This window comes from Sturnira hondurensis, unplaced genomic scaffold (genome assembly GCF_014824575.4).
Source record: "Sturnira hondurensis isolate 20B ecotype Veracruz unplaced genomic scaffold, ASM1482457v3 Scaffold0013299, whole genome shotgun sequence".
Lineage (NCBI taxonomy): Eukaryota > Metazoa > Chordata > Mammalia > Chiroptera > Phyllostomidae > Sturnira > Sturnira hondurensis.
The window spans coordinates 1,137,221-1,155,211 of NW_028085930.1; the positions used below are offsets into that span (position 1 = coordinate 1,137,221).

The following is a 17,991-nucleotide window of genomic DNA, read 5'->3' on the forward strand; positions in this document are numbered from 1 at the left end:
TGTGACGCTGACTCTGGAAAGCACAACGGAACAGAAAATTCATATGAAAAGAGTGTATGGTAAGGGAAAAACAAGAAGTCCATGGGGGCAGATTATTTAATAAAAGAAAATGGGATAGTCACTTAAGTATTTTATGGAAAAACAATCTATTTGATTTCCTACCTTATATATTTGAGTCAGTGTAATAGTAAAGAAGAAGCTTAGAAGTAGAGAATCCCTTGCCAATGGCTGTTTTCTTTGGCCAGCAGTTCCCTCCTGGAGCTGTACAAGCAAGTGTATTTCTAAGATGCTAAGAAAAATTACAATAAACCTGAATATTGCCTTTATCCTTTTGCTGTGAACAAAATAATCAGGGACCTACCCCAGCTCAGACAGGGCCACCCAGCAGCTCCTACTGGACAGACAGACCTTTCTGGAGTCAGAGAAAGGTCACAGGTTGTATAAGAAGGACTTGAACTTCTAAAGAATGTCCCAGTCTGCAGATTCGGGCCAAGTGGCCCTCACATAAAAGCTAAAATTTTTTTTTTAATATTTTATTTATTTATCTTTAGAGGGGAAGGAAAGGAAAGAGGGAGAGAAATATCAATGTATGGTTGCCTCTGCTGAGGACACACAATGTATCGTGTGTCCCCTGCTGGGAAGTGGCCTGCAACCCAGGCATGTGCCCTGACTGGGAATCGAACCGCGATCCTCTGGTTCGCAGGCCCGTGCTCAATCCACTGAGCTATACCAGCCAGGACTAAAAGCTAAAATTTTTAAGTGTCCGGTTCTCCACGAGATTCAGGAGGAGAAGGCGGCACTAGCAGCGGAGCAGCCCGTGGTGAAGTGGGGGCGGCCTGAGGACAGTGAAAGGCTTTCCCAGCGAAAACCACCATCGCCAATTAGTGATGGGTGGAGACAGGGCAGCAGGGGGCCATTCTGGCTACTCAGCAGACAATCAGAACACCAGTCCAAGGAATTCTTCCAGAACTCAGGAAAATAGAAGGATGTGGGAATTATGAGAGGAGGCAGAGAATTGACGCAAGAGAGTAGAGCAGAAGGACAATAACAATCTGAAGTGACAGAAGGAAGTGTCGCTGAGAAGGCTTGAGGCTTTGCTTCACATGGATGGGGTCTTCGGTGGTCAAGACTGTGATGTAATTCCTAGCAGACAGAGAGGAGTTGAGACAACGGTCTGTGATTTGGCGTCAGTCCTCTCTGTGTGGTTACAACAGACCCAACAGGCAAACGTTTAACCTGCACATTCTTGTTAAAAGGGGTTCAGACCCATCCATAGACAAATAGGCAATGAATAGGGACGGGCAGTTCACAAAAGGAGAAATGTAAATGTCTAAGAAGTAATAAAAGTCCCATAAGTAATCTCAAATGCAAATTTAAACCACAAAAACACTCCTACAAGTGGGCAAAGGTGTTCTTAAATGAGTAACTGGGTACTGGCCAGTCATGGGGCGAGATGGGTTGCCTCTCTCAGACCCTGCGGGGGGAATTTTTCAACTGTTTTCTCTAGCATTTGACTCCCTGTTTATAAATAATAAACTTATACTGTTATTTTTAATTTTTCAAATTTAGATGTTACTGGCTTCCAATGATGGAAAGTGAAGGTTTAGCTCCCCCGCACCTCCACCCCCACACTTCACCTCCACCCTGTGCTCCCAGACTGGTTAGCTCACAACTTGGGGTTAAATGCATATTTGTTGTTTACATTTATGTCCATGTACATGGCGTTAACTAAAGCACATAGCACACTATGATTCCATTGCCTCTCATGTGAACTTTGTTTTTGTCTAGAGTTAATAATCACTCCATTTATTTTCTTAGGTTCCTATCACTAATCAGTCCCAAAATTTCCAACAAATCTCTATAATTCTTCTTAGTACAGACAGACACACTAGGTAACCTGTTGGTTCCGTTTGTTTACGTTCGCGTCTTCCCTGGAGTCCCAATTCAGCCCTGCCGTCCAGGGTTCCCCCCACTGATTTCCAGGGACTCCCTTCGCCTGACGTGGAACACTCTTGTTGCTCAGATCCCATGCCTTCTGTTTTTTTGTTTGTTTAACTTTCTTGTTCTGGTGAAGTACATCCTCCAACATCTTTCTGAAAAAGGGTCTATGGGAGATAAATTTTCCAAGACTGTACCTATATGAATACAACTTTATTCCACTTTCCAATCCCAAGGTCAGTGAACTGGCCCATATGCCAAATCTGGCCCGTAGTCTATTTTCATTCTTTCTGTGAGCTAAGAATGGGTGTTTTTTTTTAATGTTTTAAGTGTTGTTTAAAATTTAAAAAGAATATGTTACAAAGACTGTGTGTGTGTTTATGTGTGTATGTATTTATTTATTTATATAGTTGTATATGGTCCACAGAGCCTAAACTATTTACTGTCTATTCCTTAATAGAAAAAATTCACTGATCCCTGACTGATTGTTCAGCCAAATACAGAATTCTAGGTTGGAAATAATTTTCCTTAAATGTTTCAAAGGCTTTGCTTCACTGTTTTCCGGATCCCAGAATTGATGTTGAGAAATTCATGATCTCTTGCTTCCCAGTCGTGTGTATTTGACCTCTAGTTTTCTTTCTTTTTTTTTTTTTTGAATGTGAAAGAAATTTAATTTTCTTTTTCTTTTTTTTCAATTTTTTTATTTAATTATTTTTCAAGTATAGTTTTCTGTCTATTACTCCCATCCCATCCCACCCCCCATCCTCCCCCCTCCCTCCCATTTCCACCCTTCTCAGTTGTTGTCCATGTATCCTTTATATAGGTTCCTCTAAATCCCTCCCCTATTTCCCCTGAAATTCCCTCCCCTCTCCCCTCTGGTCACTGTCAGCCTATTCTCTATTTCAGTGTCTTTGGTTATATTTTGCTTGCTTGTTTGCTTTGTTGTTTAGCTTCCTGTTAGAGGTGAGATCATATGGTATTTGTCCTTCAACACCTGGCTTATTTCACTCAGCATAATGCTTTCCAGTTCCATCCATGTTGTTGCAAAAGGTAGGAGCTCCTTCTTTCTTTCTGCAGCATAAAATTCCATTGTGTATATGTACCATAGTTTTTNCAGGAAAATCTCAGATATTTCACGCAGCAACATTTTTACTGATATGTCCCCTAGAGCAAGGACTATAAAGGAAAGAATAAACAAATGGGATCTCATCAAAATTAAAAGCTTCTGCGCAGCTAAAGAAAACAGCATTAAAATAAAAAGACAACCAACTGGATGGGAAAACATATTTGCCAATGATACCTCAGACAAAGGTTTAATCTCCAAAATATACAAAGAACTCACAGGACTTCACTCTAAGAAGACAACTAACCCAATTAAAAAATGGGGAAAGGACTTGAACAGACACTTCTACAAGGAGGACATACAGAGGATCCAGAGACACATGAAAAGATGCTCAATATCACTAGCTATCAGAGAGATGCAAATTAAAACCACAATGAGATACCACTTTACACCGGTGAGAATGGCTATCATAAACAAAGCAATAAACAACAAATGTTGGAGAGGGTGTGGGGAAAAGGGGACTCTGGTCCACTGTTGGTGGGATTGCAGACTGACCTCTAGTTTTCTTACTGGAAACTTTTAGAATCTTCTCATTAAACCCGGTGTCTGCAGTTTTATAATGGTTTGCCAGCGTGTGAGCCTTCTTTTATTCGGAGTGATAAGCACTCAGAGGGCCTTTGATTGTGAACATGTATGTACTTCTGGTCTGGGAAAATTTTTATGTTCTTTCCTTGCTGTTTTCTGCCCTCTGTTCTCTTTCAGGAATTTCTGTTTGTTAGATATTGGACCCCCTGGGTCAATCCTCCGATTGTATCTTCTTGGAAGATACAAGTTTCCTCCAACTTATCTTTCACTTCTTCTGCTAATTGATGTCACACTTTTGTCACCCACCAGAGTGTGAGCTCCGCAGGGACGCGAGCGGGCCCGGTTCACACCCAGTGTCCCAGCAGAGTCCCTGGCTTACTGTTGACAGTTGGTGCATAGTATTGAACGAGTGAATACTTTTTCAATTTCTAAGAGCTTCTTCTTGTTTTCTGATGATTTCTTTCTACAGCATCCCATCCTCGTTTTGTGGATGGTGATGTCTCTCTCTTATCTTTCTGACAACATTGTTTGGAGACTTTTGAAGTTGCCTTTTGCTCTCTGCATTGCCTCTGTGTCCTCCAAGTTCCTTCTCTCTTGGTGGTTTTGGTCTCTGTCGTGCCCGGTCAGCACGGCTCTAAAATGTCCCTTCTGAGGCTCACCACTCCAATTTTCAGATCAGGCCCTAAATGCTGGCTGGAAGCTGTGAGTGTATGGGTAGAGCTGGTGGGCCTCGTGGCCGGGTGATCAGGTCCTAAGTCCAAGAACCCCGAATGTGGGTATCTGTAGCTGTCTTCTCCTGGGTGGGCCTGTTTCCCAGAGAGACTGTCCAGCCTGGTAAGCTAGGAGTCAGATTCAATCATCCTGTCTTAAGCATGGTATTTCTCCTCCTCTAAGCTGTACCTGTATCTGAGAGTCCAACCTCCACAGAAAGCAGCTATCTGGCTTATGCCTGGATGGGAGAATAAGGCAGGCGGTTGGATCTAAGGGCTCCTTAGACTAACTCTCAACTAGTGTTCCTGTGTTCTGGCCTCTGGCACCCCCACCTAGAGAGGCGGCTGGCTTTTCGGTTCCTGAGCCTTTCTGGGCATCTGTCATGCAGGGCACCTTGCCTCTTACCACCTTCTCTGCCCACAGACTCTGCTTGCTCTGTTACCATTGTATTCATCAGCTCTTTAGCTTCTAGAGTTTTGTTCACCTTTCCCATCTATTGTTGTCTTCTTTCTCACTCTCTTTGCTCTTGTGATTTCATACTTCTTTTATTCCTTTGTTGCCATTTTTATTAGATTTTCCATGGGGCTGGAGATAAACAAGGAGTTCTGGACACCATGTTAAACTCATAGCCATGTATTACTATGGCAACCTCAAAGAAAGGACAATATAACTTCATGCTAAGCAGTGTTCTGGGATGTTACCAGAATGAAGACAGGTGCAGGTCCTCGGGGAGAGACAAAGGCAAACAGATCATTATCACACAAGTGATAATGGAGTGGAGGTATATCTGGGTAGCAACCAGGTCACTGGAGGAGTAACTGCATCTGTTTGGGGCCAGAGGGGTCACATAAGGCAATACTGGGGTTATAGGATTATAAGAAAGGAAAAAGGCTGGAACTCATGGCCATTCGAAGGGCAAGGAATTTTAGCCAAATTGTTACTTTCTCCTGGGTGCTCTACGAAGCAGTGATTTCTCAGTGTGCGACCTACCCTGTCAAGATGAGCCAAACCACGACAGGTGACACCAGAGAACCCAAGCAGCGAGCAGAACTGCCTGGAGGGGATCCTGGTGCCCCACACCCAGTTTTCTCCAGTAAAACAGACAAATGTAAAGGGTAAATGTGTGTGAATTGACCAAAAGAACACCCAGCAGAAGCTAGTTCTCCCACCCTCGACTTTCTTTTAAATAGGAAAAGAGAACGAACATGTTCCATGCATAACACGGGCCTCAGATGTGTAGAAATATAACTTATACATTGCTTCTATAACACTCCACTTGCTCTCAAGCCACCATTTCCATGAATGGTAAAAAAAAAAAAAAAAAAATTGCCACTTCAAGGTAACTGTCTTCTGATTTTAAGCTTTCTCTCCTGTGGATCAACATTTAATCAGGTTAATCTTTTACTGCCTGTGTCCCCAAGGTTCAGTCAGCATCCTAGGTGGCGTATTATCCTGGCATCCAGAGGGCCCTGCATGCCTTTAGCCAAGGAGTCTGCCTGCAACCCTGGTACTGGCCTCTATCCTCTCGGCCTCCACCACTGAAGCCTCCTCAGCACCTCCTGGCTCCGACGCTACCACTGACTTCAGGCTGTCCCTGGTACTGCCAACACCATGGTTCCTACCTTTGGGCTGCACACCCTAAACCCTGTCTTCCCCCAAGTAGCCCTATCCTCTTCCTCCTTCACTGCCCCTCTCAAGGAGCCTCAGCAACTTTTATGGCTCTCTGCCACGCCCTTGAAGGCAGGGAGAGAGTGGTTTCCGAAGCCACCTCTGCTTATCCACGCCACACCACCATTGCCACTGTGTTGAGGCAGTTCTGTACAGACACAGGGCAATGCGAGATGGTCTCCTCCCAGAATTCCAAGTGGAAACAAAATACAAGCCTACCAGCAGTGCAGTTTCGGACCTAACTGGGCCTCTTCACTGTGCCCTCCTCTGCCCTACACACACAAGGTTTTGTCTCTGAAAGGTAAGAGGGTGCAGGGAGCAGGCCTCAACTCGTGTCTGAACTTGGTCACCACAAACCTTTTCCATCACATTCTTCTCTATGTCTGCTGCGCATTCCTCCACCCTCATCCCAGAAAGGGCCTTTCCTCTCCACTTTGCTTTTCTCTCCTTCTTACGGCCTCCGTGGGCTGTAGTACAACTGTGTGCTCTCACTCCCTGGGCTCTCGTTCCTGATTCTTTTAAGGGTAACTTTTGGAACTTAAATCTCTCTCAACAAAGCCTGACTCCTACAGATGAAAACTTTAACCTTCACAAATGTTGCTCTGACATGAGTTTTAGCAGCCAGTGCCGGAAGTTAAAAGCTGAATGCCCTCTCTTTATTCTCAGCTGGCTCTGCCACCCCTCGGAGCAGTGCATGCTGTAGCCTCCATGCAGGAGGGCCCAGGGCAGCCAGGTCACAGGGCTGGGATAATGCCTCAGAGAACTTCCAGCGTCCGGGGGGAGGGAGTGGGCAGGTAGTGAGGCAGGCTGCACTCTTTGGACCAACTCTCCTCCTAAAACAATGATAAATACTGGAGAGAACATTTTTCCAGCCTCACTTGCAAAGTTGAAAAGTGGGGATGTCTCAGACTAGCTGAGATAAACCCCAGTAACCATGAGGCCAGGAGGTTACTAGACCCCCAGAACTACTGATGTCCCACAAGCACTTGCTGGTACTGCTCACTCCACCACTGGATCAGTGGCCATCGAAGCCAAGAGGGAGAGTTCAAAGGCCGGAGCCCCTGTGAGCGGGGGAGCATTACGGGTGACTCCGCACACATTAAGCTGGACCCCCACAGAACTATGCCCTCAGGGCCAGGCTGAACTGGATCTTAACTTGCCTAACCCAACCCCAGAGGACTTTAGAGAAGCCTCAGTACCTTGGTGCTAAGGCAAGTAGGAGAAGGAAAAAATGGGGACACATCTGCCTTGTGTCAGATTTGTAACCCTTTGCCAGAATTGGCTGAGTAAGCTCAAACCAAGAGCTTGATTTAAGATCATCTGTGACTTTTAATAACTCCAGGTGCGCAACAAAAGCAAATATAAAGCCATTCTGGGGGAGGGCATGTCTATCTTAGGCCTGAAGTTAGCCTCCACAAAAAATTAGTCAGGGACATTGAACAGCAAGCAGTCAAAAATAAGCACCAAAGAAACAGGACAATAGAAATAAGAATGAGCAGAATCAACAGTAAACAAAAATAACCCATACGGACTTTGAAATTGGCACTGTCAGATACAGGTTTTTAAAGTTACGCTTTTATCTAAAGAAAAACTAAAAAGTGACTCGCTTGATTCGATGAAGAACCAATCAGAACTTTCAGAAATGATGACTGAAGTAAACAAAAGCTCAGTGGAAGTCCACTAGCACACATAACAATTCTAAATGTAGTCATGCAAAACAAACAAAAAACCCCAGAGTCTCAAAATACATAAAGCAAAAACCAATAGAGCTTAAAAGCAAAACAGACAAATTTACAGTTAGAGGTGGGGACTTCAGCACTCCGCTCTCCATAAACTGACTGAAATGCTCCACAGAAAATCAGCAAGGGTGTAGAGCCGAACAGCACAGTCGACGAGCAGGATCTCATTGACGTGTATAGAGCTCTCCAGCCAACAACAGCTGGACACACCTTCTTTTTTAAGCACCTATGGCAGGGGTGTCAAACTCATTCTCACGGGGTGGGGGGCGGGCCATATCAGCATCACGGTTGCCTTCAAAGGGCGAAGGTAATTTGAGGACCGTAGAAATGTAACGACTCCTTAAATGTTAAGCGAGAGCTCGGTGCTGCCACTGGTGGAAACAAGGTGCTGGGCTGGATAAAACCAGGTGGGGGGCCGGGTTCCGCCCATGGGCCTTGTGTTTGCCACCTGTGACCTACGGACCACTCATTAAGATAGGCCATATTCTGAGCGATTAAACAAACTTCAACGAGTTTTAAAAAATTGAAGTCATACCATAGTCTCTGGCCGTAGTGGAATCAACTAGAATCAATTGGAAAAAGACAACAGGAAAATATTAAAAAACTGAAATCGAACAATACAATTCTAAATAATCCACGGGTCAAAGAGAAACTCTCAAAGGAAATTTTGAAAAAGACATAGAAGTGAATGAAAATGAAAACACGACACATCAAAATGTGTTGATGCAGCTAAGTCTGTACTAAGGAGGAAATTTGTAAACCAAGTGCTTATATTTTAAAAGAAAGGAGAAGTCTCAAATCAAGAAATAAAAGGCCTATTTGGTAAAGGAAGAAAGAAACCTTCTCCATTTGCATGTAGACCATCCCAAGGCATCCATTTTTCAAAACTCTAGAATAAATGTGTTTACTTTGCAAGATAAAAATCAACAAACAAAAATCAATCCCATTTCTGTGTATTAATAACAAACATGTGAAAGCCAGAACTACAGCAGTACCTTTTACAGTTGAGCTAAATGAAATGAAATACTTGGGTATAAATCAACAAAACGTATAGAATTTATGTCCTAAAATTATATGATGTTGTAAAAGAACCCAAAGATCTAGACAAAAATGAAAGATTTACGTATTCATAGTTCAGAAGACTCAAAAGGTCACTCAAGAATGAAGTCACACACACACACAAAAGAATGAAGTCACTAACTTAAGGAAAAGTCTTTCCCAGAGTCTGATATGCAAAAAGAAATAGAGTACAAAGAAAATAGCGAATACATGGGTGAATTTTATTTTTGTCAATTTGATTTATCTTTTCAGAGACCAGCTTTCTGTGTTTCACTGCGCTTTTATTGTTTTTAAATTTTCTGTAGCGTTTATGTCTATTCTGATCTTGACTATTTCCTTCCTTCTGTTTGCTTCAGGTTTCGTTTGTTCTTTTTCTAGCTCCCTTAGGTGTAGAGTGAGGTTATTTACTTGGGAATTGTCTTGTTTCTGAAGGTAGGCCTAGATAAGAGAACTGCTTTTGCATCTCATTCATTTTGAAAAGTTGTATTTTCTAAATTACTTTTGGTTCCTGTTTTATTTCTTCTTGGACCCATTGGTGGTGTAGTAGCACGTTGTTTAGTCTCCACATATTTGTGTTGTTTCCAGTTTTCTTCCTGTGGTGAATTTCTAACTTAGGCCATTGTGGTTGGAAAAGATGCTTGATATGATTTCAATCTGCTTGAATTTATTGAGGCCTGTTTTTATGGCATACTATGTGATCCACCCTGGAGAATGTTCCTTGGGTAAATTTAAATGTGATTGGTGTATAAAACAGAACTATATTTTCTAATAAGGTCTGGAGGATACATAGACTTAAAATATCCATAATAATAACATGTAAGGCAGTGGTACATAGAGTTACAGAGTCCTGAAATCCTTGTGTTGTTGAGGAAGAGGGTAAAGGTCTTAATTTACTTCGGATATAAGAGTGCATATGTGAGTTTCAGTCTGAGAAAGAAAATGAAATAAAGTCCAAAGACAGGCAGAAAAAGAGAGAAAAAAACATAAAACTTGTGACAAAAAGGAAGCACAGAATAAGATGGTAGCTTGAAACTTAAATATGTCAACATTCACATTAAATGTAAGTAAACATAATGTCCCTGTTAAATATCAGTAATTATCAAACTTGCCCCCCCCAAATTTTAATCAGCCATTTACAAAAGTTGTATCTTAAACAGAAGTATAGAATGGTTCAAAGAGAAAGCTTAGTAAAATATGCCACATATATACTAACCAAAATAAAGCTATTTAGACTACATTAGTATCAGACATACAGACTTTAAGTCAAGAAACATTGTTAGATTTAAAGATGCTCGATTCACAGAAAGATAGGTAAGAATAATAAATAATAGGCAATAATATATCCTTAAAATACATGAAACAAAAGTTGAAAGACTTTTTAACAGGAAAAATAGAAAACTCCGTAATCATAGTGGGAGATTTTAACGTGCCTCTGTCAGTAACTAATACAACAAGCAGACCCAAAAAATCAGTAAAAATATAGATTTAAACAAAACAATTAGCCATCTTGACTCAATGGACATTGTACCCGAAAATTAGAGTGCACATTCTTTTCCAGCAAACACGGATCACTTACCAGATCGGGCTTGCCGTATTCTGGGACACGAAGCAAGCAACACATTTAAAGTAATTAAAATCAATATAGAGCATGTTCTCTGAGTACAGTGCAGCCAAGCTAGAAATCAATAACAGAAAGATAACCAAAAACCTCATTGTGTTTGATAATTTAAAAATACTTCTAAATAACTCACAGATCAAAGGACATAATAATGGAAATTAGAAAATATTTTGCACGTAATGATTACAAAAACACTACATATCAAAATGTGTAGGATGCAAGTAAAGACATGCCTACAGAGAAACTTTATAGCCTGAGCGGTATATATTACAAAATAAGAAAAACCACAGATTAGTTAGCTGAGCATCCATCACAAAAAGTTAGAAAGAGAATAGCAAATTAACACCAACAGAGTGAGAAGATAGAATTAATAAAAAATAAGCAGAAATAGATAAAATGGAAAACAAATACTCAGTAGAGATCAATAAAGCCAAAAGTTGGTTCTTTGAAAAGACTAATAAAATGCAAACCTCTCTAAGACTGAGCAAGGAATATATCCAAAGTAGCCTGAAACACTAATTTGAAAGAATATGTGCTGCACCCCCATGTCCTTCGCAGCATTGTTTATAGCAAGATTTGGAAGCCACCCAAGTGTCCATCAGTAAATGCATGGATACAAAGGCTGTGGTCCATTTACACAACGGAATACTACTTGGCTGTAAAAAAGAAGGCAATCTAACCTTTTGTGACGGAGTGGATGGACCTGGAGAGTATTGTGCTAAGTGAAATAAGCCAGTCAAAGAAAGACAAATATCATGTGATTTCACTTATATGTGGAATCCAATGAAGAAATTAACAGAATAGAAACAGAGTTATAGACACAGAGAACAGACTGACAGCTGTCAGAGAGGAAGGCGGGTAGGGGGCCTGGGCGTAAAAGTTAAGGGATTACGCGAAAACAAAAACCATCATAGACACAGACAACAGTATGGTGATCACCAGAGGGAAAAGAGGGTGTGGGAAGGCAGAGAGGGTAAAGGGGTGATAAATGGTGGTGAAGGGAGACTTGACTTTGGGTGGCGAACACACAATACAGTGTACAGATGATGTGTCATAGAATTGTACACTTGAGGCCTATGTAATTTTATTAACCAATGCCACCCCAATAAATAATTTTTTTAAAAGAAAGAAGATAGTGGGAGTAATACAAGGATACCTGCTAATACTGTCTTTGTTCAGAATTATACTCCCAGTCTTAAATGATGTAACAAGAAAAATAAGTAAAAGGTACACAGATTAGAAATGAATCAGCAAAATGCTCTGTATTTTCAGATGGTATTGTTTTGGACATAGAAGATCCAAAAGACTGCAGATAAATGATTAGAATCTGTAAGAGTTTAGCAAGGTTACTGGATACAATACAGTAAGTCCAAGAGTATTTCTGCATGTCAGCAACAAAGAAAAAAATATTTTTTTAAAATGACATTTATAGTGGCATCAAAAAAATTAAGTACCTACAAATAAATCTTACAAAGATGTGTAAGTGCTCTACGTGAAAAATTGTAAAGCTTTAGAGACATTTAAGACCTAAAGAAATGGAAAGGTGTCCCACACTCATGGATTGAGAGACTCGATGGTGTAAACATGTCAGTTCTCCCTAAATTGAATTATGAATTCAGTTCAATTTCTATCAGTATTTCAGCAGGTTTTTGGGTTGGGGTGGGGGATTTAATTTTGTGGAACTTGACTAGCTCTTTCTAAAATTTATATGAAAAACAGAGAAAGTCAAAAATTGCCCAGACACTCTGGAAGAACAAGGTAGGAGAATTTGTCTATCGGGCACCAGGATGCACACACAGTAAAGCTACATTAAGGGAAACAGGGTTTTGGGGCAGGAGGACAGGCACACAGAGCAGCAGATCGGAACAGAAAGCAGGGAGACAGGCCCATGTGCAGACGGACACTCGGTGGCGTCCCGCATGGCGGTGCACAGTGGAGCAGTGAGGTCTGTTTTGTAAATGCTGCTGGAATAATCCACTGTACAAATAGAAAGTAACGTAATCATGTTCACGTCATGCACAAAGTTCCACATGTGAAAAACAAAACTATAAACCTTTTATGAGATAACATAGGAAAATGTCTTTGTACGAAATGTACTCATCATAAAGGGAAAAACTAATATCCCAACTACATTAACATTAAGACCTTTGGTTTTCGAAAAGATTCTGTAAGAAGAAAAATAAGATGAGTCATGAAATAAGAGAGGATATTTATGACATAGAACCAGCCAACAAAAGGAAAGTATTTGAAATATATTAAGAACTCTACAAATAAATGATTGAAAGGCAGACAACCCAAAATAGGGGGAAAAGATTGGAACAGGCACTTCGTAAAAAAACGAAACTTGCGTGCTTAATAACATATGTGACCAAAGGCTCAGTCTCACTTGGAAGCAGGAAAACGAACATTGACACCACAGCGAACTGTAACTGCACATCTGTAAACTGGGGAAATCCTGACAGTAACCCCACATGACATGGTGTGGGGCAGATGAAGCTCTCGTACACCGCTGGTTGGAGGATCAACAGCTACAGCCACACTGGAGAGCTGCTCAGCATCCTCTAGTAAAGCTGCAAACACACCTCCCCTCTGACTCAGCAGTTCCACTCCTCGGAATGTATGCTAAGCAACGCGAGCCTGTGTGCACAGGGGGACTTGTGCAAGAATTTTATAACAACCTTGTTTGTGTTTGTCTGAAGCCAGAATCCAGCTGAGTCCATCAGCAGTAAAGTAGATCAGTTATCTGGTCATATGATCAGACAGCGGAATGTTATGCAGCAATAAAACCGGTTGTACTGCATGAATTTTACTCATATAAAGTGGAAAAGGCTTAACAGAAAAATACATTCAGTATGGTTTCATTTATGAAACTTTCAGAAGAAGGCAACATGAATCTATGTTTTTAAGGCTGCGTAAGTACATGAAGTTTACTTATTATATCACATTAGTAATAAAGGTAACACTCACTATAAAGGAAAACAAGAGAATTAATTTAAAAAAGTAAGAACGGTGATGAACTTCCATCAGAGTGGGGCTATGATGGGGACTTCCGGTGCACCAGCAGAGTTCCACGTCTTAACCCACGTGGTGGTTAGAGCAGGGTGTACCTTATACCTCTGCGTCGAATCGTGTGTGTCTTACGCTCCTGTGTTTGCCTATTATATTTCCTGATACGGTTTTTTAAATATATACGCATTTACTAAATCAAAGTATTTTACCACTACGTAAACCTTATCTAATTTCATCCTTACCACAAGGACCTGCCAAGCAGGTCTCAATGCATTTTACAGATAAGAAAACTGAAGTTCAAATGGCTAAGTATTTCATTTTTCCCGAAGGTCTGATAATTTGCCTAAGGCGTCCTGTGAACTCCGACCCAAGGGCTTTGAGCCCATTCACAGCTGCTCCGTGGGGCTTCTCTGTGGCTCCTGCAGTGTCGCTGTGGCTCTAAACGTGAAGCCCCCCGTTCTCCAGACCCTGAGCCAAAGAGGCTCACCAGCCAGCCCAGCCCCCATCTCTTCCACACCAGGCCTTCCCGTTCCCTTACAGCACACTCCCCCAAAGCCAGTGTGGGGCCTGCGCATTCAGCCTACCTCCCATCTCCCACCTGCCTGGCTTCAATAAAGTGCCCACCCCATCATCTTTGATCCGCAAAGTCTCCTGTTTGGGCTAAGAAGCTATATGTAACTATCATCCCATTCTTGATTAGAGAATGATGGTGCCTTTGTTAAATCCCAGATGGGGGAAGTCATGGTGTTCCTCCTACATACTCTGACCTGAACTGTCCACATGGCTACCTGGGAGCCTCATCTGGCTCCACACTCCCAACCTTCCTCTCGGGAGGGGTTACTCTGGTTGGAGAAGACTCTGGAGGAGAAGAGCGTGTGTGGTCCCTGAGGTGGCCTTCCCCCTCGCCTAAGGGAGCTGGCCCCTCGGGAGAGAATGTCAGGATGAGACACAGAGGTCTTTAGCACCCGCCAGAATCACGCTGCCAGGTGGCGAGCATTTGTAAGTGCAACACCACTGTGCTCCTTTGCTTAGGAATGTACCAGGTGGTCGGGGGTATCATCTCTCCTGTCAACGACAACTACAAGAAGAAAGACCTTGCAGCTGCCCACCACCGAGTGGCCATGGTCCGGCTGGCCCTGCAGATGTCCGACTGGATTCGGGTGGACCCCTGGGAGAGTGAGCAGGCGCAGTGGACTGAGACGGTGAAGGTGCTGAGGTAACAGTGGGGGTGCATTCCTGAGATGACCAGGGTCCACGGGGCGGAAGGTGGGGGTGGCATGATGAGTGGGGCTTCAGCTGGGCCTTCTGAGCCATAAGCCAAGAAGCACTTCACCCTAGAGGGAGAGAGACCAATGGACACATGCCCTCAGACAGGTCCGGAATGAGAAAAATCACAAACCACTGCCCTTCAGGGTGGGCTTCTAGAAATGCCCAGTCTTGTGTGAGCAGGCTGCACCATCCGGCTCCAGTGCCGCCGCTTGGTGGCTGTGTGGCTTTAGACATCTGACCTAACTTCTCTGAGACACATTTCCCATTTGCAAAATGGGGGCAATAATTCCTAACTCGGATTTTAAAGATGTAAATAACTTTTCTGACCCAGAACCACATAAAAATATCCAGTAAGTGGAACCTTTTATTATTGTCTTCCTTGAGTAGGTTGAAAACTGTGTATACATAATAGGCCGTCTCTTTCTAATTATACAAAGCCTGGGTTCTACCAGTCTAGACTTCAAAATATGTGGGGAAAAACTGTGAATCTAGAAATAATTGTGCTTTTTTTTTTCTCTTGGAATTGCTGTTAGCATTCGGCGTAAGTAATTTGCTGTTTAAAAGCCCTGGCGAGTCCTGCACGTTAGGACGATGGGTCCCTGACGAGTGTCTGGGGAATGGAAGGGAGTTGGCTAGAGAAGCAGAAGCCCTGCCTGTCCGGGCTGTCGCAGGGGGCTGTGAGTGGGGCTGTCACAGGGGGCTGTGAGTGGGGCTGTCCCAGGGGGCTGTGAGTGGGGCTGTCCCAGGGGGCTGTGAGTGGGGCTGTCCCAGGGGGCTGTGAGCGTGCCTGCCGGGCAGCCAGTTCTGCTGGAAGCGACTGCAAACTGTGGGCTGTGTCTGCCTATTTGGAAGAACGAGCCTTGTCAGAATAGGAAGCACAAGGGACAAGGTCAGATAATTAGCAGCTCTGTTTGTAATCTGTTTAGGTTTTCATTTTTTACTTATCTTCAAAGTCACTTGGGAGATAAATGTTTACCCTTTGAGTACAGGTTAATATTTAGTTACTTACCCTGGTTCTTAGTATTTACCTTTTAGTGGGAAAAGAGCCAGCTAAAAGCATGCAGCAGTTACAGTGCTACTTCAGAACCCATTGCCAAGTTAAAGGGAGAATAAATATGAAATAATTGTTAGGACATGTGCTCTCTTTTTTTGTAACAGAAGGAATAAATTTACACCTAGACCATTTTTTCAGAATAAGCCATATAGTCAGCCCTCATTATCTAGGCTAACGGAGGAACAGAAACAAAACAATAGACAACCTAACAAATCATTTAGTTCGAGTATGTAAGCAGAAACAGATGCTGTCCTCGGCCCTGTGGAGTGTGGCCGAGGGCCCAGATTTTGGAGCCCAATTTACTAGCTAAGTGACTGGATGTAAGTGAGTTAGCCTCTCTGAGCCTCAATTCCTCACCTAATAATATGGGGATGACACCACCTACTTCACTGGGTACAGTGTGAATTAGATAGTGTAGGGGAAACGTATGGTTTCTGGTAGGTGCTTAATAATGTGAGCTACATTCTTTACATTCCTGACACTGGCCTATAATTTATCCTCAAAGCAGAGAAGCCGTTTTTGGATAAATAGGAACTAACCACAGTGCTACATCATATTACTAGAGTTTCTGCTGCAAAACGCAGGTGTGAGCTAAAATTTTACTGAACATGTGGGTTTTTTTACTGTATCCTTTAGTCCAGTGCTTCTCAGCCCTGGTTGCACATTGAATCACCTAGGGAGCTTCCAGAAGTGTCAATGCTGCCCTGACTGGTGTGGCTCAATTGGTTGGTTGACATCCCACAAAGTGAAAGGTCTCCGGTTCGATTCCTGGTCGGGGCACATGCCTAGGTTGCAGGTTCGGTCCCTGGTAACCAATCAGTGTTTCTCCTTAACATCAATATTTCTCTCCCTCTCTTTCTCCTCTCCCCCTCTCTCTGAAAATAAATAAAGTGTCAGCCTCTGGATCTTACTCCAGAGGCTGGGTTGTCATTGGTCTGGGTGGAGCATCAGATTTTTAAGAGCTCCTGGTGATTTTAACATGTGGCCAGAACTGAGGCCACAGCCTCAGTTGCCTTGGCAACTTGTATGTGAATCAGGGTTTTCATTAGTACCGAGATGGTCTCAACTCTGGCTGCAGGAATCACCTGGGAAGCTTCTTTAAAAGAAATGTTCACCCACCCCAAGATTATTGTTTTCCTGGGAAGCTTTTTAAAAAAGTGGTCAGCACCCCCCACCTCAAGGTTGTGATATGTCTGGGTTGGGGGATTAGGCATGGGCAATTTTTTAAAAGTCCCCAAATGATTTATTTTGTTTAGCCAAGGTCGAGAACCCACCGATACAGATCGTCAACACCATTTTATGAGACAACTATCATATATTTTTTCAATATTTGGAGAGCTTCATCTCCAATGCATCAGAAAATTTGATTTGATTATTAATGTTTTTCTAAAACTACCAGAAGCACTTTTATTTTTTTTTTAAGATTGCAAATCTGGTTAAAGTTGTAGAGCTGGGTGATTTTAGAAGTTCGGTACATCCGCTCTACCCTTTGTTCAATTTAGTACCTTCTTGATAGAGTCAGCAGTGAATGTCCATCACCGTAATGTGACAAATATCACTAAAAAGTGAACTCACTGGGGGGCTTATTGAGGATTCTTTTTCTCCTTATGAGGTTGCTTATTTTTACTCCAGTTTTTAAATGCAGGCCAGCTGTCATGCCTTCCGGACATTTGATGACTCGTTTCCTTTTCCCCATGTTGTGGGGGGGAGAGCCTTGCACACACTCCCCCAGCTGTGGCCATCATCGTCCTCTCATGTGCCCCTTTGCAGACACAATCTTCCATTGTCCTCATTTTGCAGGTGAAGAAACTGAGGTTTAGAGAAGCTAAGTTGTCCCAGTCACACAACAAATAAGCAAGTGGTGGAGCCCCAGTCCACTGGGCCCTGAAGCTGTGCTCATGGGACCGACTGGTGGGAACAGCCCATGGCTGACTTTGCTCCTGCCCCGGCAGCCCTTTGCTTGGGTGTCCCTGGAGACCAGTGGGGCTGCTCAGGACATAGAGAACATGTTGCTAGGGTCACCCATGGTCAGTCCTCAGGCCCAAGGCCAGGCACGCCAGGGCACCACTCAGATAGGCAACAAAAGGAAGGGAGGGACACTTCCCATGGAGGCAGAGTGGAGGCCTGTGAGGAGAAGGCATTTGGCACCAAAAGTCATCATTTGCAGACCAGAGTTCAGAGATCTAGGTAATTATTCAAAGTAGGGTTAACTAGGATCTTCAAGGTAAGTAAGATGAAATGATAATCACCAACTTTTATTGATCACCTACTATGTGTA

General features: G+C 42.9%; 1 protein-coding gene across 5 annotated transcripts in view; it reads left to right on the plus strand.

The window, feature by feature from the left end:
• NMNAT3 (nicotinamide nucleotide adenylyltransferase 3) overlaps positions 1-17,991 on the plus strand; it is a 97,401-nt gene that overhangs the window by 68,452 nt on the left and 10,958 nt on the right. For 4 of the 5 annotated variants that reach the window (XM_037061176.1, XM_037061177.1, XM_037061179.1 and 1 more), the window contains one exon: positions 14,423-14,606. The exons of the other annotated variant lie outside the window; for it this stretch is intronic. In XM_037061176.1, the coding sequence (XP_036917071.1) occupies positions 14,423-14,606 (184 nt within the window). The remainder of the gene's footprint in view (positions 1-14,422; positions 14,607-17,991) is intronic. 5 annotated transcript variants of the gene reach the window in all.